Source organism: Monomorium pharaonis, chromosome 2 (assembly GCF_013373865.1).
Source record: "Monomorium pharaonis isolate MP-MQ-018 chromosome 2, ASM1337386v2, whole genome shotgun sequence".
NCBI lineage: Eukaryota > Metazoa > Arthropoda > Insecta > Hymenoptera > Formicidae > Monomorium > Monomorium pharaonis.
The window spans coordinates 2,526,462-2,552,306 of NC_050468.1; the positions used below are offsets into that span (position 1 = coordinate 2,526,462).

At 37.6% G+C, this 25,845-nt stretch overlaps 1 protein-coding gene across 1 annotated transcript; it reads left to right on the plus strand.

Moving 5' to 3' along the window:
- Positions 1–10,974: 10,974 nt before the first annotated feature.
- Positions 10,975–15,990, plus strand: LOC105839978. Its single transcript, XM_036283076.1, has 4 exons — positions 10,975–11,112; positions 14,702–14,870; positions 15,364–15,559; positions 15,757–15,990. Exons 2-4 carry the CDS (start codon positions 14,796–14,798, stop codon positions 15,921–15,923), a joined length of 438 nt encoding a protein of 145 aa, XP_036138969.1. The 5' UTR covers positions 10,975–11,112; positions 14,702–14,795; the 3' UTR covers positions 15,924–15,990.
- Positions 15,991–25,845: the final 9,855 nt, after the last annotated feature.

Sequence of the window (25,845 nt, forward strand, 5' to 3'; positions counted from 1 at the left end):
CTAGTATTTCTAAAGCAACTGAGCGTGCAGATGACTATAGTTCGACATAACTTTTCGAATATAACTGTTCGCGACTCGGCGAATAGTTTGCTGGTTAACCCCTGAAGATGTTAAGCAGGGTGAGAGGACATTCGTGGAACAGGTGTTAAATAAAATGCAATGCGATTACGTGTCACATGGACTCATCGTGATGTCCGAGTCGTATCGTATATTTATCACAGATCTCAATTGATACACATTACACGTGTTTACAGTTTAAGGAGCACAAGAAATGTCTGGATGAGAATAATGTCTTGATCACTTACACTGAGAGATTATATTAATCTGTTACCGGTCGTGATGATGATGCCCGTAAGCCGGTATCACGCGGCGCCGGCGTGCGCGTAGCGTGGTGAGCGTGAGTTCCTCGATGATGATGTACCTGAGCGATAATTATGAGTCTCTCTTAATTCCTGAATGAGTCCTTGAGCAATCTCTGAGCAGGTATTTGAAGATCCCACGAATAGACTTGAGCACAAAACTACATTGAAACGATCGCACGAAATACAGCGTGAACCGCCACCATAGAGCACAAGAAACGAAGTGAATTATGGCGCTGCGCACGCGCTAGCGCACATGCCGCGGCGCTCCGTGATCTACGCGGAAGATGATAACTGCTGCCATCTGACGTGACGGTGCGAGCTCAGTAAATACTGAATCCCGAACAATAACCATTAGTCGAGCGTGAACGTAACGTGGTGTTGTGTTTACTTCGTAAGTAAACAGTTTACAGTGCTCGTGTATTTGATTAATTATATATTCGAAAAAATGTCTACTTATCCGAAACAAAGCAGAGCAGCTGCAACACGAGGCAAGGCCGAAAAAAACGGAAGTTTCATGGCAATCAGTTTTTGGAGAGAGGCGACGAGTTTGTTGAAGACAATGCGACCGCACGAAAAATATCAACGGCAACAGCTGAAGATGTAGTCGTCAAGTTAAATCATTTTTATCGTATTATCGAGTTCGTATTGTAAGCGTATTTACGAGAGCGCCCCAAATGCGCACAGTAACAAACGGATATCACCAATTAGATTGCTGGATTGGTTAGGGTTAGGATAAATTTATAAAATTTGATTGTTGATGTCCGTTTGTTACTGTGTGCATCTGGGACTCACTCGTATTTACAGCAATTTAAGAGTTCGTTATATGTCGTAATTGCAAGAGGAATACTAACTTTTTCGAGACGTGCCCTCTTGGGGGCTTGAATTAAAAATTGCTGCTAGATATGTCAGTGGAACGCGCTCGATTAATTCAGGACCATTAATAAATAGCGACTTTGAAATAAACAGACGTATTGTGCTTGTCATACGACTAGGTGTGGATTTGGAGTGAGGCCCGATTGCGCACATAAGCGATTGGACACAGTAGTATTTCCCGATTGGACACAGTCCCGTTTGGACACGGACTCGATTAAACACAATCCCGATTGCACACCGTCCCGATCGGACACAGTCCTGATTGGACACGGACTCGATTGGACACAGACCCGATTGGACACGGACCCGATTGCGCACAGACCCGTTTGCACACGGACCTGTTTGCGCACTGACCCGATTGCACACGACCTGTTTGCACATCGACCCGATTGCACACGGACCCGATTGCGCACGGATCCGTTTGCACACGGACCCGATTTCACACTGTTCCGATTGCACACCGACCCGTTTGCACACGGACCCGTTTGGACACGGACTCGATTGGACACAGTCTCTATTGCACACCATCCCAATCGGACACAGTCCCGATTGGACACGGACTCGATTGGACACGGACCCGATTGGACACGAACTGGATTGCACATGGACCCGATTGCACACCGACCCGTTTGCACACGGACTCGATTGCACACGATACGATTTCGCATCGCAGAATAATGCAAAAACAACCTAGATAGCACAGAAAATTTAGCTTAAATTTTCATATATATATTACGAATTTATTTTTAAAAAATATTTTTTAAAAGTTATATAATCATTTTTCATAAACCATTTAGAAATAATACAAAAATTATTATTAACAATATATAAAATATATTTTTTAAATGTACTGAAAAATATTTATGATATATAAATTCGAAATATTTTTTATATTTTTAAATTATAATAAAATAAATATTTATTTTTAATTTTTTTATAAATATTTATCATAAGTTTTTATATCTGGCACACTAAGACAAAAATACGTATAAAATATTTATTATGAGTATTTTTTTTTCTTATACATATTTTATAGTCGCAAACCCATGTAATGCAGAAAATGCTTTGTACACACACACACACTCACATACACACACACACGGGGGGAGTGCAACGGGGGCCTCGCCCCCTCCTCCCGCACCCGACCCGTCCAAGTCGCTAACCCATGTACTATCTGCAATGCGGAATCGTATCGTGTGCAGTCAAGTCCATGTGCAAACGGGTCGATGCGCAATCGAGTCCGTGTGCAATTGGGTCCGTGTGCAAACGGGTCGTGTGCAAATGGGTCGGTGCTCAATCGGGTCCGTGTGCAAACGGGTCGGTGCGCATTCGGGTCCGTGTGCAATCGGGTCGGTGTTTGATCGGGACGGTGTGCAATCGAGACCGTGTCCAATCGGGAGCGATGCATTTGCACACGGTTCAAATGGACGCGGTGCATTTGGACACGGTACTTTTGGACACGATATCTTGCGCACGGTTTAAATGACCACGGTGCATTTGCACATAGTGCATTTGCACACGGTGCATTTGCACATTGTGCATTTGGACACAAAAGAAATTTTATTAAAAATGTACGCCAGTTTTATGCACACGTAAAATGCCTACCGTTCACTTGGATACGTAAAAGTTGCACACCATTCATTTCATCAGTGCACATTTTTCCGTGTGCAAATGATCGGTGCGCATCTTTCCGTGTGCAAATGATCAGTGCGCACCTTTCCGTGTGCAAATGATCGGTGCACATTTCTTGGTGTGCAAATAAGTGGTGGGCAAGTGAACGGTGTGCAAATGAATGGTGTGCAAGTGAGCGGTGTGCAAATGAATGATGTGCAACTTTTACGTGTCCAAGTGAACGGTGGGCATTTTTTCGTGTGCAAATATCGGTGTTCAAATTTTACGCGTGCATATAACTGATGTACATTTTTAATAAAATTTCTTTTGTGTCCAAATGCACAGTGTGCAAATGCACCGTGGTCATTTGAACCGTGCGCAAGATATCGTGTCCAAAAGCACCGTGTCCATTTGAACTGTGTGTAAGTGCACTGTACGCCGCTCCGAATCGCCCCGATGATCTTCAGGCCTCCCCACGGACGAACTAGTTCCTCGTCCCAGAGGCCCAAGAAGCGCCGCCATGATTGGAGATTCCAGACCCTAACCGCCCCCGATGTCGGGGTAACGCCATCCCGGCGGAGAGCCACTCGCCACTCAAAGCGGTCCGCATACTCTCCCGCCAGGATGGTTCAGGATAACATCCCCGACACCGTGCACAACGCCTTCCAAGAGATGGTGCGGTACGCCCATGCGAGCCGACTAACCAGCCGGCCCTGCTCCGCCTGTAGAGCGGGATATTTGGGCGACTGACCATAAACTCCTCCCTCCACACTGGCGCACCATAGAGGGCCACGCTCGTTACCACCCCCGCGTAGAGGCGGCGAACTCCATCCCTCGGTCCTTCGAGATTGGGCATCAGCCTTCCCAAACGGGAGGTGACGGCCCTCAATCGAGAGACCAGGCGGACGAGGCCCAGGTATTTCATCTAAGTCCCGACCCCGACCCAGGTTCTCCTCACCATGATGAAAGGCACCTGTGGGCCCCCCACCCGAGGCCCGGCGAACCAGATGGCCCCGATCTTGTGAAGAGCCACCCGCAGCCCCAACTCCGAAATCCCCTCTACAACCAAGGCCAGTGACCTGGAGGCCAGCCGGCCCACCTCATCCCAGTCATCCCCGAGGGCGACCACAAGCATATCGTCCGCATAGCAGACGAGCCTGGCGCCCCCCAGAGATGTAACCCCGCAGAACCCAGTTATAAATAAGGTTCCATAGAATGGGTCCGAGAACTGACCCCTGCGGAACCCCGCAACTGGTCTCCTTTGTGATCCATGAACCATCCCGCCCGACATATCCGATGGATCGGCGACTGAAGTTGTCCCCGACCACCCTCCTCAGATAAGGAGGCACTCCCAACCATTCGAGGGTCTCCCGGATCCGGCCCCCGGGCAGGGTGTTAAACGCGTTGCTGATGTTGCAAGAGACACCGTGATCGCCACCCCACCCCGGGACACGGCCTCCTCCACGAGGGTCCGTACACGGAGGATTGCGTCCGCCGTGGTGGACCGATCTACGTGGAACCCAAATTAGGCGTTGTTCAAATCGGGCCCCACCTCAGCCAGATGCCGTTGGAGGCGAGCAGCCAAGACTGGCTCAAAGAGTTTGCTCGCCTCGTCTAGCAGGCATATCGATGCGCCGAGAGGGAATCCGCGGGGCGCCCCTCCTTCAGGAGGAGCACCAGCCGACCTTCCAGATCGAGGGAAACCGGCCCGCCATCAGGCAACCGTCGTATAGTCGCCTGAAGCGGTCCTCGAGGACGCGTAAGGCCAACGCCCAGACCCTGCCGGAGATGCCGTTCGGCCCCGGAGCCGGGCAACAGCCCGGCTAAACTACTCCTGTGAGACCCCCCAGCCCTCGGACCAAACGGGAGCATCCCGTTTGCCCGCGTAAATATTGAACACGTCAATATTGGCCACGATCTCGGTTGATCACGGGGTGGATTGGCCACGTTAATATTGGCCACGTCAATATTGGCCACATCAATATTGGCTACGCGTCAATATTACTCACGCGTTAATATTGGTCACGCGTCATTATTGCCCACGCGTCAGTATTGGCTACGCGTCAATATTGGCCACGCGTCATTATTGCCCACTCGACATTATTGCCCACGCGTTACTATTGGCCACGTCACTACTGTACATGAATTTGAGACTTGGACAGGGTAGGTACGGAAGGGGGTACCAAAGGCCCCCTTGCACTCCTCGTGTGTGTGTGTGTGTGTGTGTGTGTGCGTGCGCGCGCGCGCGCGCACGAAGCATTTCTCTGCACCATATGGGTTTGCGATTTTTCACGCTAAACAAAAAAATTGATTAATATTGACATGGGCAATATTGACGCGTGGGCAATATTGACGGGTGGCCAATAATGACGCGTGGCCAATAATGACGCGTGGCCAATATTGACGCGTGGGCAATAATGACGTGGCTAATAATGACACGTTGCCAATAATGACGCGTGGTCAATATTGAGGTGGCCATTATTGACGTCCCACATAGCACATGATATTGTTGCGAACGCGAGCTTCGCGAGCGTGAGCTTTGCGCGCGTTGTGAGCGCAAGCTTAACGCGAAAAATCAATATATCGATTGCCTCAGTCAGCTAAGTCTAACGGCCCCGGCGTTGCTTAGTTATGTATAAACAAATGGTTTTGTTTAGAACTTCCTGAGACGTCAATTCGTGCGGACGTGCTCGGAGTAATTGTAAACGTGTTCGCAGTTGTTAATAAAGGTTCTTGTTCGCCAAAAGCGTGTTGTTATTCCGCCGCGCTCGCGAGCGGAAGAGAGTGTGTTGGTGGAAGTGTGAGTGCTACGGGAAGCGCAACACTTTTTGGGGGCTCAGCCGGGATCTTCCTTGACAATGGCCATGGCGACGGACGTGATTTTCGACGGGGGACGGCGTGTTCCTTCAAAGAGAAGACGCCCTGAGACTCCCTCTGCGGGAAGTATCGGAGCGGTTATGCCGGAGTTTCAAGCTCTGCTGGAGGAGCTCCGTCTCTTGCGCGTGGAGCAGGCGCGTCAGCAACAGGAGTTCGCTGAAACGTTTCGGCGACGGGACGAGGAGCTACAGCGCCTGCGGGAGAGCGTGCAACAGCTTCAGGGCGTGCGCGGAGAACGCGAGCAACAGGAGGAAATGCTGCGTCAGCTCCAACTTCAGCGAGGAGCTTCATCACAGCTAAGTCCTTCTAATAACTTTTTCTCGAATGAAATTCGTCGGGCACGGTACTCGGATATAAGTTAAAGCCTGATACTTTCGATAGTACGGTTTCTCTTCGAGAATTCCTTTCTCAGTTTGACTTAATAGCGCGGGCGAATTCTTGGGAGGATTCCACAAAAACAATGCCCCTTCGTGCCTAAGAGGAAAAGCGCGGTCTATTTTAGAAAATGTGTCAGATTTTGAAAACGTAAATTTTTCTGAGCTGGTCTCGAAATTAGAGTTACGTTTTGGGAAAGGGCATAATTCCCAGAATTTTTATTCGCTTTTCACAAATCGGAGACAAAGGTTTGGGGAGGATTTTGTTTCTTTCGGGCGGAACTTGAGAAGCTCGCGCGGCAGGCCTACCCTGAGTGCTCTTTTTTGGTTCGGGACAAGATCACTTGCGCGTAATTTGTGTCCTCTCTTATGGACGGTTTCGTAAAAAGAACGCTCCAATTAGAAGGAATAACTTCTCTGAAAATCGCGATTGAAAGAGCTAAAGCGGTAAAAGTAATTCAGGGAGGTAATTTCGTGAACAGGGGGAATTTCGGAAAAAGAGATGCGAGGGAAGAAAACAATAACGGAAAGGGAACTGGCGGGCAAAAGTCGAAGGCCGCGTCTAAAAATTTTATTAAAAAGGAAAATGGTCGTAATGGGGAAAAGGGGAAATTTAATTCTAAAGAATGTTGGTTTTGCGGAAAAGTAGGGCATTTTCGATTTGAATGCCCTGAAAATGTGAGAAACGCGGCTTAGTTGATCTCAGCAAGGTGAGATCGACTAGAATTTTTAATTCACCAAAATCTTTTTCAGGAAAAATGATTTTGAATAAAATTAAGAGTAGTTCTAAGAATTTTTATTTAAAAGGAAAATTAGAAAATAAGAATTGTTCTTTTAAAATAGATACGGGCTCCGATGTTTCAATTGTAAGTAAAAAGTTTCTAGAAAATAAAAGAAAAAAAATTTTGTCAAAAAATGTAAACTTAAGATATCCTACTGGTGAAAAAGTTCCAGTTCTGTTTAAAGTTTTTGTGAATATTCAAATAGGTAGATTTTCGAAGAAAATTCCTATGTTCGTAACTGAAATTTGTGACGAATGTCTTTTGGGAGCAGACTTTTTGAGTTTTGTTAATTTTGATGAAGTTCTCAAATCGTTTTTCGAAAAACAAGATCCTGTAAAAAAAAAATTTTTGTTTTGCTCTCGTATTTTTGAGAATCAGGAGTTTTTCAAGGAAAACCAAATTATCTTAAAAGAACTCTTGGAGAATAATTTAGAAAATTTGGATGTTAATAAAAAAAAAATGTTTTCTGTGTTTTTGAAAGAAAATTGTTCGTTGTTTTCGGAAAATATTGTGGCTGGTAATTGTGATGTTTATAAACATGTTATAAATGTAAAAGATTCCCCCCCCCCATCAAGCAGGTACCTCGTTGAATTCCATTTTTAATGAGAGAGGAAGTTAATAAAACTTTGGAGGAGATGTTAAAACAAGAAGTAATTGAGGAATCCCATAGTCCCTGGACCTCTCCTGCAGTTTTGGTCAGAAAGAAGGATGGGACTATCAGATTTTGTGTCGATTATCGTAAATTGAATGATGTCACGGTAAAAGATTCTTATCTTTTACCGTGACATCACTCTATCTAGAATAGACGATATTCTCGACCACTTATCAGATAATTCTTGGTTTACTACTTTAGATCTAAAAAGCGGTTATTGGCAAATTAAAATTCGTGAAGAAGATAAAGAAAAGACTACTTTTTCCGTCGGGAATGGTTTATGGCAATTTACTGTTATGTCTTTTGGTTTGTGTAACGCCCCTGCGACTTTCGAGCGAGTAATGGAAAAAATTTTTAAAGGATTGCTTTATAAAGTTTGTTTAGTTTATTTGGATGACGTGATTATTTTTGGGAAAATTTTTCAGAAATGTTGGATAATTTAAGAAAGGTTTTTCTGAAATTAAAAATGTCTAATTTGAAAATTAATCCGAAAAAATGTATTTTCTTTGCAAAGGAAATTAAATATTTGGGATATGTAATTTCGGCGGAGGGCGTTACTACAGATCCTGAAAAAATTTCGGCTGTGAGAGATTGGCCGATTCCTCATAATAAAAAACAATTACGAAGCTTCTTGGGTTTTTATTCTTATTATCGTAAATTTGTTGAAAATTTTTCAACTTTAGCTAAACCACTTTATGTTTTAACTGAAAATCAAATTAAATTCGTTTGGAATGAAGAATGTCAAAAGACTTTTTTGGAACTTAAACGAATATTATCATCTTCTTCTGTTCTTGCTTTTCCAAAGGAAGAAGGAGAGTTTATTTTGGACACGGATGCTTCAAATATTGGAATTGGCGCAGTTCTCTCACAGAGACAAGGTTCGGTAGAAAAAGTTATTGCTTATTACAGTCGTGTTTTGAGTAAAACGGAGAAAAATTATTGTGTGACGCGTCGCGAACTTTTAAGTATTATTGAAGCCTTGAGAGCATTTCGTCATTATTTGCTACAACGGAAATTTTTAATTCGCACGGACCATGTTTCTCTTAAATGGTTAATGTCCTTTAAAGATTTAGAAGGACAATTGGCCCGCTGGTTGGAGAGGCTACAGCAATTTGATTTTGTGGTCTCTCATCGAAAAGGGCAAATTCATAAGAATGCGGATAGTTTGTCCAGGCGTGAACGTGCTTCCTTAGACTGTGTTTATTGTGAAAAAATTGAGAAGAAATTTTTGGAAGAACCTCCGAATTTGGTAGCCCGAATAATTCTTGCAGTAGAAACTTTGAAGGAATGGCAGGCCGATCAAAGGGCAGATCCTGATCTTTCGGTTATCCGAGCAAAAGAAATTGGAAGACGTCCATCTCGCTCAGAATTCTCACCTGAGGGTGATCCTGCGCGTTTGTATTGGTTTTATTGGGATTCTCTGTTTGTGGAAAATGGAATTCTTTACAAGATTTGGGAAGCACCAAATTTAAAATCTAGGATTTTTCCAATTAATTGTTCCCAAGAAGCGTAGAAAAGAAATTTTAAGGGAAGCTCATGATTCTTCTTCTGGCGGTCATTTCGGGATTAATAAGACCCTGGAAAAGATTCGAAAACGTTTTTTTGGGGGGGGGGGCTTCTTGTAAACAAGATGGCGAAAATTGATGCAGAACATGTGAAGTGTTTTCAAAAAAAAATCCGCCTGGGAACGGAAAATCTCCTTTGCAAATTTATAATGTTGAAGCACCTTTCGAAAGATTACAAATGGACATTCTCGGTCCCCTTCCGAAAACTTCTTCCGGAAACAGATATCTTCTCGTCATCGTTGACTGTTTTATTAAATGGGTCAAAGCTTTTCCTCTTAAAAATTCAAGAGCGAGAACAATAGCCGAGGGTTTTCGTCGATCAAGTTGTTTCCCGTCATGGTATTCCCATAGAAATTAACACCGATCAAGGTAGGAATTTTGAATCGAAATTATTTGCAGAATTAATGATTCTTCTAGGAGTGAGAAAGACGCGTACAACTGCTTTGCATCATCAATCTGATGGGCAGGTTGAACGTCAGCATCAGACAATAATAAATTATCTTTCGAAATATATTTCTGAAAATTAGAAGAATTGGGATCCTTGGATTCCAATGTTTCTTTTAGCTTACAGGACTTCTAAACATGAAATTACTGGAGTTACTCTTGCTGAACTATATTTTGCAAGAGATCTAAGACTTCCATTAGATTTATTTTTAGGAAATCCTCCAAAAACGTCGTCGCAGACTAGGAGTCAATATATTGAGAATCTGAAGAATAGATTAATAGAAATTCAGAAGAAAGCGAGGGATAGGATGAAAGTAAAATCTTTGCGGGTGAAATCCTGGTATGATTCGAAAGCCAGATCTAGTCTTTTTGAGATAGGAGAAAAAGTTTGGTTGTTTAATCCTCGAAAGAAACCTGGAAGGGCTCCTAAATTACAGAGCAATTGGGAAGGATCTTATTTGATTTTGAAAAGATTGAATGAAGTAATTTACTGTATCCAAAGATTGCCGAGGCACAGAAAGAAGATTGTTCATGCAGATAGGCTAGCATCTTTTTCAAAGAGACATTCTTTTATTTAGGAGAACGGAGCCCGTACAAAAAAAATAATAGCAATAAAGATATTTTCTTTTTTTGAAAGAATTACTTTTGTCTGGTTGGTTCTGTTGTTGTCTTTTTTTGTTTCAGATTAAAGTTTTTAATTTAAAGACGCTTGGGCCGGAGGTACTCTGAGGCGGAAGGAAAAGAAAAGGAATTAAGTCTTCTGAGGAGGGAACGCCTTCTAAAAAGACTGTCTCGCTCACGGTTTTTGGATGTGGTTTTCCCGTGAGACTTTGAGCAAATGCCGAGACGGGGACTTGGGAGTCCTTCGGGACTGAAGGGGATCACAAAGTCACCCTTTGTCTGAAATGCAAGCAAGAAGGGCGCAAGTCTCTTGTGAAGAAAGGAACGTCATCAATGTGGGAAGAGGAAGATGGGTTCTACGCTTCGGGAAGTTGGGACTCCGTGCATCGTTCTGAAAGCTGGTCACTTCCAAGAAGAGGATGAGCGGAAGTTTCAGCAGGTGGAAGAAAAGAAGGCATCGCTCGATAACCTGTGGCTGCGGCTCAGGGTAGAGCAAGAAACGTCTGAAAACTAAGCCCAGGAAGTTTTCCTCGAAGAAATTCTCCCTGAATTGTCGGGACGACAATTCTGAAGAAGGGGGGAAGCATTGCGAACGCGAGCTTCGCGAGCGTGAGCTTTGCGCGCATTGTGAGCGCAAGCTTAACGCGAAAAATCAATATATCGATTGCCTCAGTCAGCTGAGTCTAACGGCGTTGCTTAGTTATGTATGAACAAATGGTTTTATTTAGAACTTCCTGAGACGTCAACTCATGCGGATGTGCTCGGAGTAGTTGTAAACGTGTTCGCAGCTGTTAATAAAAGTTCTTGTTTGCCAAAAGCGTGTTTTTATTCCGCCGCGCTCGCGAGCGGAAGAGTGTGTTGATGGTGCGGAAGTGTGAGTGCTACGGGAAGCGCAACAATATCACTCGAATATCCTGTACTCGTACTGTAAACATATGTACCGTAAATAATGTACTGAGAATATTCTTATAATATTTTCTATAATATATCATTATTCGTATATTATTAGAACGGACCTGTTATATTTAAATTAGTATATTGTTTCTCGTACATTTTTAGAATTTACTTTTGCAATCTAAATATCTTTTAATGTTTAAAGTTTATTTTTAGCGTCAAAAAATTGTAACGTTACCAAAAATAACGAAATAATTTCTTTATTTTGATTACCGTACTGTAAACATATATACCGTACATAATATATTGACAAGGGAACCTCGCGAACTCGAAAATTCATATTTTAATGAAACTTGGCATAAATGTAGAAGGGGTAAATACATGAATTTAGAAATTTATCGTAGCTGCCCATAAACGGTTTAAAGGGGTGAAACCACCCTTTAAAGATTGAGACATTTTTCGTTTTCTTGATATATCTCGTAAACTAAACAAAATATTAAAAAATGTTTTATACAAAAGTTTTACAATAAAAGTACTTCTATCTAACTACAGTAATTAAATTAAAAAAAAAATTTTTTTAAACAATTGTTTTTTAATTTAAAAAAAAATTTTTTTTTTCAAAATTTTATTAACGTAGTTAGATAGAGATATTGTTACCATAAAACTTTTGTATAAAACATTTTTTGATATCTCCAATACTTTTCGAGATATATCGGAAAAAGCAAAAATCTGCTCTACGCTATGCACTGAAAAAAGAATGAGAGAATGCGATAGCACCGCGACGGAGAGCGTTAAAAAATATTTTAAAGAAATTTTTTATTAAGGTTTATTTATGATATTGAATATAAGATACTAAAAATATAATAAAATAAAGTAATATAAAATAATAATATTTTGTATAATATAATAATATGTAATAATATAATATAATAATGTCGCACGTGAATGCATGCTGATGTGAGTGAGAGAGAAAGAGTAAATAATATTAATATAATATAGTAATATAATAATATAATATAATATAAAATATTTATATCCAGACTTCTTGGTCCGGATCCATTAGCGGTGACATGCCAGAGAGTCGATGCAGATCGACGACATCTGCCAATCCAAATCGGCCATATGATTTGTCAATTAAGGCATTATTTCGCTCTCTGTCGATCTTGCAAAAGTATCGCGTCCAAAATCTTTTTCTTATATTGATAAATCCATGTATGTGGATGTTATAGAGATATATCCATGTCTAGATACAAAATTAACATATTTTAGTGTGGTGTTGCGCCTTGCGGTTCAACAAAATATTTTTGCCGTACCTTGCGGTGCGACAAAAGATTTTTTGGGATTCGTTGCTGCCCAAGGAGTTAGAACTCGCGGAAAGAGGCGGCTTTGTAGGCAGGGTCCTCAAATCACTCACTCACTGATTTTAATTTAAACTGATATAAGATTTATTTCTGTTGTTGTACACTGGTTGCGGTCGGCGAAGGTGCCGCGTCGTGTTACAATAGATTAGATACGACGCGCGACTCGGAGTTAACGCGTCGTCTCGTTGCTCGCTTGAGGCTTGCTAGCGGCTAAGTCCCGAACTCTTAATACACTTGTACGGGCCGTACGTATCGGCTTGATTTCCAATTACTGATCCCGCTGGCCGCTGTTCGGCAGCGGCTTAAATAATGTCGCGGGTTTAATTGTTAGTGGGGGCATCGGGCCCTCCGCATGACCATATATGGTCATTCCCGCGCGCATCCGGCGCGCGGGAAATATTTGCGAGTTTAGCAACAATTGCCAAAATGCAGGTATGCATTTCCGGTGGCATGATTGTTGCTAAGCTGGCTTCGCTACTTCTTTAAGGTGGCTGGTGCGTTGCCCAGTGCAATGACCGGCCGGCAGCGCACGAGGCATGTGTCACCTGACACCTTGTGATAGCGAGCCTTCCTCGGCGAGCTATCTTAATATTTTATTTCCTTTATTCTATAATATAAATTTATTGGTTGTGAGTGTTTCGCTCACAACAGTGGCATTATACATTGAACAACAATATACTTTAAATCAGGGTAATGAAAATGCAAATTAAAAAATAATGCATTACTTATTAATTTTTTAATAAGTAATTATTTCTTTACTTATTAATTATTAAAACAATAATGCGTAATGAAAAAACTCGCATTAATTATTTTAAAAGTAATGCGTAATAAAAAAATCGCATTACTTATTACAAAAGTAATGCGTAATAAAAAAAATTGCATTACTTATTTCAAAAGTAATGCGTAATGAAAAATATCGCATTACTTATTTCAAAAGTAATGCGCAATGAAAAATATCGCGTTACTTATTTCCAGTGTTGTAATAGATCATTAAATAAATAATCTAGATCAGATCAAAATCTTTATCAAAATATTAAATCTAGATCAGATCACAGATCATTTTTCATACATTTGATCTAGATCATAGATTACATTAATTTTGATCTAGATCGAAGATCGTTTCTTTTTTTTACTTGACAATTTGGTAGGAGTAGAAATCGAAGTTTTTTAAGTTTCTTTAATAAGCTTTTAGGAATGTCCCAGAAATCTTCTTTAATAGATCCGGACAAAAAAGTCTGGATATAAATATTTTATATTATATTATATTATTATATTACTATATTATATTAATATTATTTACTTTTTCTCTCTCACTCACATCAGCATGCATTCACGTGAGACATTATTATATTATATTATTACATATTATTATATTATACAATATATTATTATTTTATATTACTTTATTTTATTATATTTTTAGTATCTTATATTACATTCAATATCATAAATAAACCTTAATAAAAAATTTCTTTAAAATATTTTTTAACGCTCTCCGTCGCGGTGCTATCGCATTCTCTCATGCTCTCATTCTCTTCTGCTTTTTTCAGTGCATAGCGTAGAGCAGATTTTTGCTTTTTCCGATATATCTCGAAAAGTATTGGAGATATCAAAAAATGTTTTATACAAAAGTTTTATGGTAACAATATCTCTATCTAACTACATTAATAAAATTTAAAAAAAAATTTTTTTTTTCAAAAATTAAAAAACAATTGTTTAAAAAAATTTTTTTTTTAATTTAATTACTGTAGTTAGATAGAAGTACTTTTATTGTAAAACTTTTGTATAAAACATTTTTTAATATTTTGTTTAGTTTACGAGATATATCGAGAAAACGAAAAATGTCTCAATCTTTAAAGAATGGTTTCACCCCTTTAAACCGTTTATGGGCAGCTACAATAAATTTCTAAATTCATGTATTTACCCCCTCTACATTTATGCCAAGTTTCATTAAAATCAGAATTTTCAAGTTCGCGAGGTTCCCTTGTGAGCATATTGTTATAAGATCTTCTATTATATATATATATATATATATATATATATATATATATATATATATAATTTAACTGTGTAAATATATTAAATTTCTTTCTTTTTGTTAAAATTTGTTTTAAAAAAAATTTTTTTAATTATACATATGTATGTATAGTCTTGAATCTATCGAAGTTTATTAAAAGTTACATACATATAATAAAACTGATAAAACTAATTTATTTTATGATAGTAAAAATTCATATTATCTCTCATTTCTGATATCACATAATTGTTAATTTTTATTCTTATAGTGAAATAATAGGATTTGTAGATGGAATTGAATCTCCACGGTTTGTTGGAACGAAACAACAATACAAATTTTTTAAATTTTATGTAAATAATGGGATGGGCGAACGTGTGCAAGTGGTTGCTTGGAATAACGATATTGATAATATCGAGCATCACATACAATCTAATCATGTAAGTTCTTCTTTCACATTTATCACTTTGTTCTACAAAAAAAAACTTACTATATTTTTTCGCTTTTGACTTTATAAATTAAGATAGTTGCAACAAGTAATAGGACAAGAGTCTAAAATCGATACTCAGATATACCAAATTTGCTTATTCTTTGCGATATCGAATAGTTCTCTTATTGCGCTTGCTTTGTGTTCGATTATATTTTAACAGCTTAAATAATCGTAATTGCATTATATTGTTTTTTAATTGATTTTTATATTAATTTTTTAATAAAAGTAAGTAAATATAGTAAGTATATAAAGTAAGTAAATAAGTAAGTAAGTAAGTTTAATAGAAGTAAATAAATAAGTATTTAATAAAAATTAATAAGTAAGTAAATTAAAGTAAGTAAAAATAAAAAGTAAGTAAAAACTAAGTAGCATGCGCATCTGTAATATCTACTATATATATAATTATAATTATGCACTATATGTAAAACTAAATAAATAAATAGATTATACATTTGAATGAAGTCCAGGCAAGACCTCTAAAAATAGCACAATTTAATAATGGTAATTTGCCATACGAATTGCAAGTTCAAGCAAGTACTATTATTATAAATAAAGGAAAATGTATTCCAATGAGTTTTACAGATACAAAACCCGTATATGTTCAGTTCAACGATATTTTTAATACATCTGAACGTATAAGTAAGTCTATCTAATCTGTTCTATGTATACCATATAATTAGACCATTTACATTTAACTTGGACCTTTTTGGTAATTTTTGTGTTTATATCCTTATTTTAATAACAGAAATTTTAAAATTGTTATAATATGTCATATATTATTAATAAAATATTTTTATTTGATTGTTGTTTTTTCTTATTTTTAATATATTTTATAGTATCAGAAGGATATATCAAAACAAACTTTACTGAAATGCATAACAACAGATTAAACAAAATAATTGGTTGTGGCTCATTAACGAATGAAAAATATAAAATTGAAGTCCACATTATAAATTTTACAAATGAAGAATACAGTACTTTTAACATAAAAGTGATAAAATAGAAATAATAGGTACTATGCAGACCACAGGTAAAGAATCATTTGTATTTATCTTATATTGCTAATAGATAATTATCATAATTTAAAAAAACTTGGTTTTTAAAAAAAACTAATTTTTTGAGCTTAGAGACTTTTTTTCATGTTTCTCTCTCCTAAAAATTTCGATTTTATGAGTTATGACAGTATTCTTTTAAGTATGCGATATATGTTCCTTTATGTTTTAAATAATTATTTTATATTTTATATAAATTTACTACTTTGTGTAATTTTATAGTTGACCCATCATGCTTAATTGTAAATAGCTTAGAAGGTCTTTAAAAAAAGGAAGGACATATGTCTTTAGAAAAATTGTTAAAAGGCGTATCCCTAACAACATTCTGAGAATATCGCAAACGTATATTTGCGATATTCTCAGAACAATCGCAATACGCACTGCCCGAAGTTTCTGATTTTAATGAAACTTGGCATAAATGTAGAGGGGGTAAATACATGAATTTAGAAATTATAAGTTGGTGCTTATAAACATTTAAAGGGTTCAAATCATCCTTCAAAAATTTAGAGTTTTTGCCTTTTCTCGATATATCTCGTAAACTAAACGAAATATAAAAAAATGTTTCATACAAAAGTTTTACAGTATAAATCTATTTAACTGTGTTATTTATTTCTTAAAAAAAAATTTTTTTTTAAACAAATTTTTTTTTCTTTGTAAAAAAATTTTTGGGGAAAAAATAAATAAAATCGTTAAATAGAGGTATTTATACCGTAAAACTTTTGTACAAAACATTTTTTGATATTTTGTTTAGTTTACGAGATATATCGAGAAAACACAAAAATTTGTCAATTTTGAAGCGTGCTTTCACCTCTTCAAACCGGTTTTGAATCAAAGTAAAACATTTCTAAATTAATGTATTTACCCCCTCTACATTTAGGCCAAGTTTCATTAAAATCAGAAAATTTTCCGTTTGGGCTTATAAACCGTTTGAAGGAGTGAAACTATCCTTCAAAGGTTGACGAATATCCCGAGTAGAAAATGTAATAGGGCACCGATAAGGCCCTGATAAGGCTTTCTTAAAATTAATAAGGATATATAAGTAGGGCCTGAAAAGGAAGTGAAACAAATGGTTTAAGAGCACCTTAAAGGAAAAATTATCAGGGCCCTATAAACAAATATTAACAGGGCCTTATAAGAAAATCTAGATATGACAATTCGGGCCAAATCTGGCAACCCCCAATTGGCTCTGATAAGGGATGTAATAAAAATAAAAATTTGGGGGTTATATTATGTATACCATATTCAGATCAGGACCAAACGTCAAATTCGGCATCCTGATTCGGTCATTATTACAGCATTTTCTGCAATCGAAAAAACGGTCACCCATCCATCTGCGAACCACTTTGAACGCTGCTTGACTTTTAAGATCGTACAGGAACTGACACCTCGAGTTGATCCATGAACTATTGATGTTTGTGGATATTTATATGTTATACATACAGGTTGTAGATCAGTTCAATAGATGTTAAAAAGATGAAACATGTTTAGTTAAATTATATTTTTATAAATAAATATTAATTAACAAATTTTTTTATTAATTTTTACATACAAGAAATAACATGTGCAATAACTTAAAAAACGACCGTTTTGATAAAAAAACGAATTTTTGCAACAAAAATCAGTTGCAAAAAATTTTTTTAATAATTTATTATAAACAAGGAACATATATATTGTTACGTGCGCTGCCCGGTATACTCTGCGATCGCGAGTCAGCTGTCGGATCGGGAATATCGATCGGCGGCGGCGGTCAACTGTCAAGAGCCAGGGCAACGGGGATAAACAAGGAATAAAACAGTCTGAGAGCGACCTCGAGCTTGTACAGACGCTTTGTGATAATTGCAATAAAGCTGTTCGATTCTTTTAGTTAAAAGAGAGTGTGTCTTATTCCTTTTCCACGAGCGCGCGCGTTACAATATTATAAACATTATATTATTTGTCATAAACATGGACATATTATACATGTTTCCGTCGTGGTTTATTTCAGGCTAGGATAATTATTTGTTAATTTGTTTATAACAAATTGTAAAAAAAAATTTTTTTGCAACTAATTGTTACAAAAATTATTGCCAAGAACTGCATTAACATTTTTTTAATATCGCAACTTGTCCTTATTAGCTTTTCGTAACCAAATCTTATTTAGTAAATCTAAGGCATCCTTAATAGTACCTTGTAAGGCCCTTATTAGCTTTTCGTAACAAAATCTTATTTAGTAAATCTAAGGCATCCTTAATAGTACCTTGTAAGGGCCTTATTAGCTTTTCGTAACAAAATCTTACTTAATAAATCTAAGGCATCCTTAATAACACCTTATAAGGCCCTTGTTAGTTTTCCATAACAAAATCTTACTCAGTAAATCTAAGGCATCCTTAATAATACCTTATAAGGCCCTGATGTGGTAATATTAAGGTAGCCCTTTTTATGGCATCCTTATTAAATCCTCATCGGGGCCTTATGCTACATAAGGATTTCCCTAATTATTTTCTACTCAGGATAAAACTTGAATGTGAATTATATGACGTAGACAGAATGAACTGTGTGAAAGTGTTACGTCCAGGGGACTTCACCTTTTTATTACCCGCTGACCTTTTCAGAGATAAGTAAGCCAAACGAAATTCTGAGACTTATCTGCGGTCAAGTGTCGCGGGAGAGAAAACTAAATAAATATCTCTGCACCGCGAGGGCATCTGGTTCCTATAATCAGAGGGACCCAATACATTAAAAAGCCCATAAAATTCGGTGGGGGTTAGGCCCCAGCGAAGTTAAGATTCAAATATTTACCCTTAGCGGACTAAGGGCACTGTCAGAATTCTTTTACGACTGCAGATAAGTGCCAGATGGAAAGTTAGATTACTTGAAAAGGGGCAAGGGCACATTTGGTTTTAAGGGTAAAACACTTTTTATTTACGGGCGAAATGTTATCGGAAGAGAGCCAGACCACCTCAAATGTCAAAGGAACTATAAAATTTTCCTTTGGAAACCAGATGTGCCTGCCACCCCTGGGAAATGCGCGGGCCGGGAAACATAAAATTTCCTCTCCCTATTTAAGATAAGAGCGTCTGAAAACCTCCTCCCACCTACCAGATTTGAAAAAGTTAAGCGGAGGGAACCAACGAACCAATAGCCAAAAGGGCTAATGAACACCACCCCAAGACCAAACAACCATCCAATGAAAACCTTAAAACTTAGTTCCCATGCATTCCCGCCAATTAACATCCCCGAAACACACACACCTAAAATTTTACCTTTTGGGGAGAGTGCTATATAAACCTGCACTCCGAAAAATCAGACAGTTCCTGTCTCGGTTACTGTGCCAGTCGCTTTCGCTGCCTCAGTCACTTACTCACGGTCATAATAACTTTCGTGATTAGTTACCGCTGTTCCGATTTCGGATGGTCTGCTTCCTTTGACGAGTGAAGTGTCGAAAGTGCTAAAATCAAACTCTAGTGCAGAACTCGTAACTCAACTCAGCGAGTGCACCTGTTATCTCCGAACTTCACCACCCCGCGGGCCCACCGCCTTCGGACTCGGCCAGCCCACTTTAAACCCAACCTGTCCGGCGAGGATCGACCTAAGAAGGAGATTTTTGGATTTAACTCCCTCCTACAAGCCCGCTCATCAAGTAGTAAGTCTCTTAATCTCAGCTGTTAACCCCCTCTCCCGGCTAACATACTGTTGTCACTTTAGTGGACAACTATCGATCCCCAACGAAAACGATCTCGCCAATCAATAAGACGGGAGCGCCGGAAACGAGTCAGAGCAGCACGAGCCATCCTTGACCAGGTGTACCAAGAATACCTAGAGGCGACGCGATCTTCTTCCCAAGGAGATTCATATCGAGTCCCTAGTCCCCCTCCTATCCAAGGAGACTCATCTCGAGTCCCAACTCCCCCTCCTACCCAAGGAGACTCATCTAGAGTCCCAACTCCCCCTCCTACCCAAGGAGACTCATCTCGAGTCCCAACTCCCCCTCCTACCCAAGGAGACTCATCTCGAGCTCCTACTCCCCCTGCGTATTCACCTGTAAGCTCACCAGAACCGGAGGAAATTCCACCCCCACCTTCCCCTACACCCTCTATAGAATTCTTAGACGAATTCGACCGAGTACCACCCAGGCCGCGCCATTATTATTATAATGATACCCAAAACTCGTTGATAGAACTATTAGAACAATTCCCAGTAAAGACAGATCTCTCTCTCCAAAACTATCGCGAATTTACTCTCACCTCAGAAGCAATAGACCCAGATGTTTTTATTTAATGTAGTTTCTGCACTCGATCCTACAGATTTTATCCTCACCTTTACCCCTCATTACCATGATCCCTTCGCAGTCCCAGTAGATTTCTTTTACAATTTCTTTCCCCCTTCCTCAGTAATCATCCGAGAGATAATATGAAACTTCTAACTTCTTCCTCACCCGTCGATTCACCCCAAGAATTTGGTATTAACATATACATATACAGGGTGTAATGTAATCGGAAGCCATCCCGTAATGGAAAGATAGACGGGATCAAGATGAACATAAAAGTCCAATATTGTCTTGGGTTAGGTCTATCAATAATCGAGATATAAATTTTCCAAATTGTACGAATGAGAGCGCGCCGTGTGAAGAGCCGAGACGCTCGAGCTGTAGCGCGGCCCACTGTGTCGAGCATTGGCTGCCGGCGGCGAGGGGAAGAAGGAGAAGCGGTGCCGCTGCCTGTGCTTCGCCGCCTTCGCGTCTCACCGCACCGCGCCGACACTCGTGGCGATGGCAGCTATGCACATTACTCGCGATTACTTGACAAATTAGGAGTTAGCAAAGATATGACAAATTAAAACCGTAATAAACTGCTGTGATTAAGAAAGTCGAAAGAGCGAAAGCGATAGATACTTATGGAATCTACAAATAATCTAATTTCTATCGTAATTGTGAATAAAGTAAATTAATAAAAGTTTTTCGTACATTCACGAAAGATTCTTTCTTTTTCTTAAATATCTTATTTACAGTATCATACAATTCTAACTTTGTTTCTCATCGAATTGTGTCGTACTGTTAAATCCTTGATGAAGACATTAATAAAAAATTACCATAAATTTGCGATTGATTCTTAAAGTGATAATTTTCTTTTATAAGTGTATTATAATATTTGCCGCATCAAATTCTCTCATCGTTTCTTATTGTTTTTTTCCATGGAATGTTAAATTAACGAAGGTTTATCACGATTAATATCTACGATTGATTCTTCATACATTCTCATTTCGTAAATATTTAATTAGAAAATTATAAAATGCGCGATATGTCCATATAATATGTTACACTCATTGTTCATAACACGATAGAAAAATATCTCTTGCTGTAACGATTTCACAATAGATTATGCCTTCTACGATAATTATGCTTAGAGACGTTCAATATCAAATATTATTAATATAACGAAGAGTTTTTTAGGAAAGTATATTCCTGTTAGGAAAGTATATTTTCTTAAATGCACGGGGGAAGCATTTCGAACAATTGTTAAACTAAAATAGCGAGAGTGGATTAGGCCTACTAGGGAAACCACTAAAAAAAAAACGCGCCAAGCTATCTATTTCGGTGGTGCGGAAACGATAGCGTTTCCTCGAAACATCCACAGGTATAGTTTTGTTTCTTGTAATATTTTGCGTTTTATCATACTTACAAATTCTACATTGACAAAGGACAACCGTGAATTTGCGGTTGATAGTTTCTTCCTGTTAGTATATTATAGTATTTGTCGCATCAAATTTATTCGCCGTCTCTTTTTTTTTATACAATGGTAAATTAACGAATCGTCTGTCACGATTGATTCTGTATACATTCTCCTTTCGTAAGTACCTTATTAGAAAATTACAAAATGCACGAAATATTTATCCATAATATAACACTCTTTGTAACACAATAGAAATGTATTCATGCCTGATCTAACGATTTCGTGATAAATTATGCGACGCGATTTCTATTGTAATTATACTTGGAGATCAATGTTAATGTCAACTATCATCAGTATGGTTAACAACAAAGCGTTTTCTTTCGTAATAATACGATAGAGAACTTAGAGTTTCTTCTATCGTTAATACATTATTAATTAATTACGATAGATTCTAACAGAACTATTATACACATCTCCTTAGATATTTTTTCATATTCCAATGATAAAATATACTTTCCTAACCGGAAACGAGAGAACGATAGACAATGATATCACTTCTTGAAATTCTTTTTTTTTTTTTATTTATACAAGTAATGGATTACGAAAGAGAAATCAATTAGATTCTCGTATTTTTGTTGCTATCTATTCTAAATCAATCAGTAAAAATCTGTCGTAATTAATAATGTAATTAAAGATAAAAGAAATTCCGAGTTCTCTTCCCTATTGTTATGAAAGAAAAACTCTTCGTTATATTAATAATATTTGATATTGAACGTCTCTAAGCATAATTATCGTAGAAGGCATAATCTATTGTAAAATCGTTACATCAAGAGATATTTTTCTATCGTGTTATGAACAATGAGTGTAACATATTATATGGACATATCGCGCATTTTATAATTTTCTAATTAAATATTTACGAAATGAGAATGTATGAAGAATCAATCGCAAATATTAATCGTGATAAACCTTCGTTAATTTAACATTCCATGGAAAAAAAACAATAAGAAACGATGAGAGAATTTGATGCGGCAAATATTATAATACACTTATAAAAGAAAATTATCACTTTAAGAATCAATCGCGAATTTATGGTAATTTTTCATTAATGTCTTCATCAAGGATTTAACAGTACGACACAATTCGATGAGAAACAAAGTTAGAATTGTATGATACTGTAAATAAGATATTTAAGAAAAAGAAAGAATCTTTTGTGAATGTACGAAAAACTTTTATTAATTTACTTTATTCACAATTACGATAGAAATTAGATTATTTGTAGATTCCATAAGTATCTATCGCTTTCGCTCTTTCGACTTTCTTAATCACAGCAGTTTATTACGGTTTTAATTTGTCATATCTTTGCTAACTCCTAATTTGTCAAGTAATCGCGAGTAATGTGCATAGCTGCCATCGCCACGAGTGTCGGCGCGGTGCGGTGAGACGCGAAGGCGGCGAAGCACAGGCAGCGGCACCGCTTCTCCTTCTTCCCCCCGCCGCCGGCAGCCATTGCTCGACACAGTGGGCCGCGCTACAGCTCGAGCGTCTCGGCTCTTCACACGGCGCGCTCTCATTCGTACAATTTGGAAAATTTATATCTCGATTATTGATAGACCTAACCCAAGACAATATTGGACTTTTATGTTCATCTTGATCCCGTCTATCTTTCCATTACGGGATGGCTTCCCGATTACATTACACCCTGTATACAGGGTGTCTGGTATTTTTTTATGGGATTTTTATGAGCAGGTAGAGCGCATGAAACTGAACAGAAAAGTCCTTACCGTTTTTCCATTTTCGCAATAGTTAACAAGTTAGTGACTTGTAAAATTTTCTGTATTAGCCCGGCCTACCGACAAATGCAAGCGCGCTGAGCGCCCGGCCGCGGCGGTCGCCCCTCCCTAGCGCTTGAACCTTGAGATTGCTAGGCGCGCGGGGGGAGTTGTTACAACAAGCAGCATTGACTACACACAAGCGACGCGTAACGCTAAATTCTCCCTTTGAATTATTTGATAGTTCCTTACCTTTTTGAATATTTGATAGTTCCTTACCTTTTTGAATATTTGATAGTTCCTTACCTTTTTTAATGAAAATAAAATTTTCTAACAACAAAAAGTATGTGTACGTGTACATACACGTGTACAAAAAATATCAGATCTAATGCTTAAAGAAGTGATTACTAAATTTATTTTTTAATAAATAACGATTATTTTTAATAAAAAATATTTTTTTCATGATAATCTTAAACATCGTAAACTGTCATTATAAATTTTAAAAGAAGCTATTATCATATGCTCGAAACAAAATTTATGCTTCTTCAAAAAACATTAGAAAATTTTATCGATTAAAATAGAAATGACAAACAAAAAAATGTTTGTTTCAACTTTATATTCTTAATTAAAAATTAAATAACTAGGATATTTATATTTTTAATAAAATTAATCCTTGTGATAGATTCATAATACACGAAAAAAACTTTATGGTAAAAATTACTATGATAAATAGTAAACGCGGGCCAAGGAGGAATTATGAAAATTTTTATTATGTTTTTCATCAAATTACGACAATATTTACACTACTTATATGATATAATTCTCTGAAATTTCTTCTTACAGTTCGTGGTTACTGTCATAAATAATAAAATCATACATAATTTTACTATAAAATTTTCTCCGTGTAAATTTACGAATATATGAATTTATTAAATGTTTGAAAACTTATAAACAATATTTATTTAATTTAAGAAAATTTTAGTTTGTAATGTGTGTGTGTGTGTGTGTGTGTGTGTGTGTGTGTGTGTGTGTGTGTGTGTGTGTGTGGAGGGGGGGATACATACACGAGCTAAAGAATAATCACTTTGTGACAGGAAAATGATTATTCCTAATTCAAGAATTGGTTTGTAATTTGTGTGTAATTTGTGTGTGTGCGTGTGTGTGTGTGTGTGTGTGTGTGTGTGTGTGTGTGTATGTGTGTGTACATACGCGAAAATGTTAAACATTATTTGTTTTATGTAAAGTGTGGTGTTTATTATCAACAGAATACTCTTTTCAGTCATTAAAGATAAAATAATTATTAAAAAAAATACAATTAAAAGTGAATAATTGATTTTTTTTAAACTAGAATCATATTTTTTTACGTGTACATGTATAGTAATCAGCGTAAATAGTAATAGTGATATAAAATCGCGGAACTAAGGCATAATCATTTTCCTGTCACAAAGTGATTATTCTTTAGCTCGCGTATGTATGTACAAGGATTAATTTTATTAAAAATATAAATATCCTAGTTATTTAATTTTTAATTAAGAATATAAAGTTGAAACAAACATTTTTTTGTTTGTCATTTTTATTTTAATCGATAAAATTTTCTAATGTTTTTTGAAGAAGCATAAATTTTGTTTCGAGCATATGATAATAGCTTCTTTTAAAATTTATAATGACCGTTTACGATGTTTAAGACTATCATCAAAAAAATATTTTTTATTAAAAATAATTGTTATTTATTAAAAAAATAAATTTAGTAATCACTTCTTTAAGCATTAAAACTGATATTTTTTGTACACATGTATGTACACGTACACATACTTTTTGTCGTTAGAACATTTTATTTTCATTAAAAAACGTAAGGAACTATCATAACTCAAAGGGAGAATTTAGCGTTACGCGTCGCTTGTGCGTAGCCATTGTCGCTTGTTGTAACAACTCCCCCCGCGCGCCTAGCAATCTCAAGGTTCAAGCGCTGGGGAGGGACGGCCGCCGCAGCGTTCAGCACGCTTGCATTTGCCGGTAGGCCGGGCTAATACAGAAAATTTTACAAGTCACTAACTTGTTAACTATTGCGAAAATGGAAAAACGGTAAGGACTTTTCTGTTCAGTTTCATGCGCTCTACCTGCTCATAAACATCCCATAAAAAAATACCAGACACCCTGTATATATACAGGGTGTTTGGTAAAGATTTATGCAATTTTTATAAGCAGGTAGAGCGCATTAAGCTGAACATAAAATCCTCATCGTTTTTCCATTTTCACAATAGTTAACGAGTTATAGACTTGTAAAATTTTCTGTATTAGCCCGGCCTACCGGCAAATGCAAGCACGCCGAGCGCCCGACCGCGGCGGCTGCCCCTCCCTAGCGCTTGAACCTTGAGATTGCTAGGCGCGCGGAGGGAGTTGTTACAACAAGCGGCAATGGCTACGCACAATGTGTACGTGTACATACATGTGTA

What these genes read in the sequence shown, in the direction of transcription:
- LOC105839978 (XM_036283076.1), top strand. Translation starts at nt 14,796, where the DNA reads ATGGGCGAACGTGTGCAAGTGGTTGCTTGGAATAACGATATTGATAAT. An exon ending in ATCACATACAATCTAATCAT is followed by an intron (nt 14,871 to 15,363) that starts GTAAGTTCTTCT and finishes ATAAATAAATAG; the next exon opens with ATTATACATTTGAATGAAGT. An exon ending in TAATACATCTGAACGTATAA is followed by an intron (nt 15,560 to 15,756) that starts GTAAGTCTATCT and finishes TATATTTTATAG; the next exon opens with TATCAGAAGGATATATCAAA.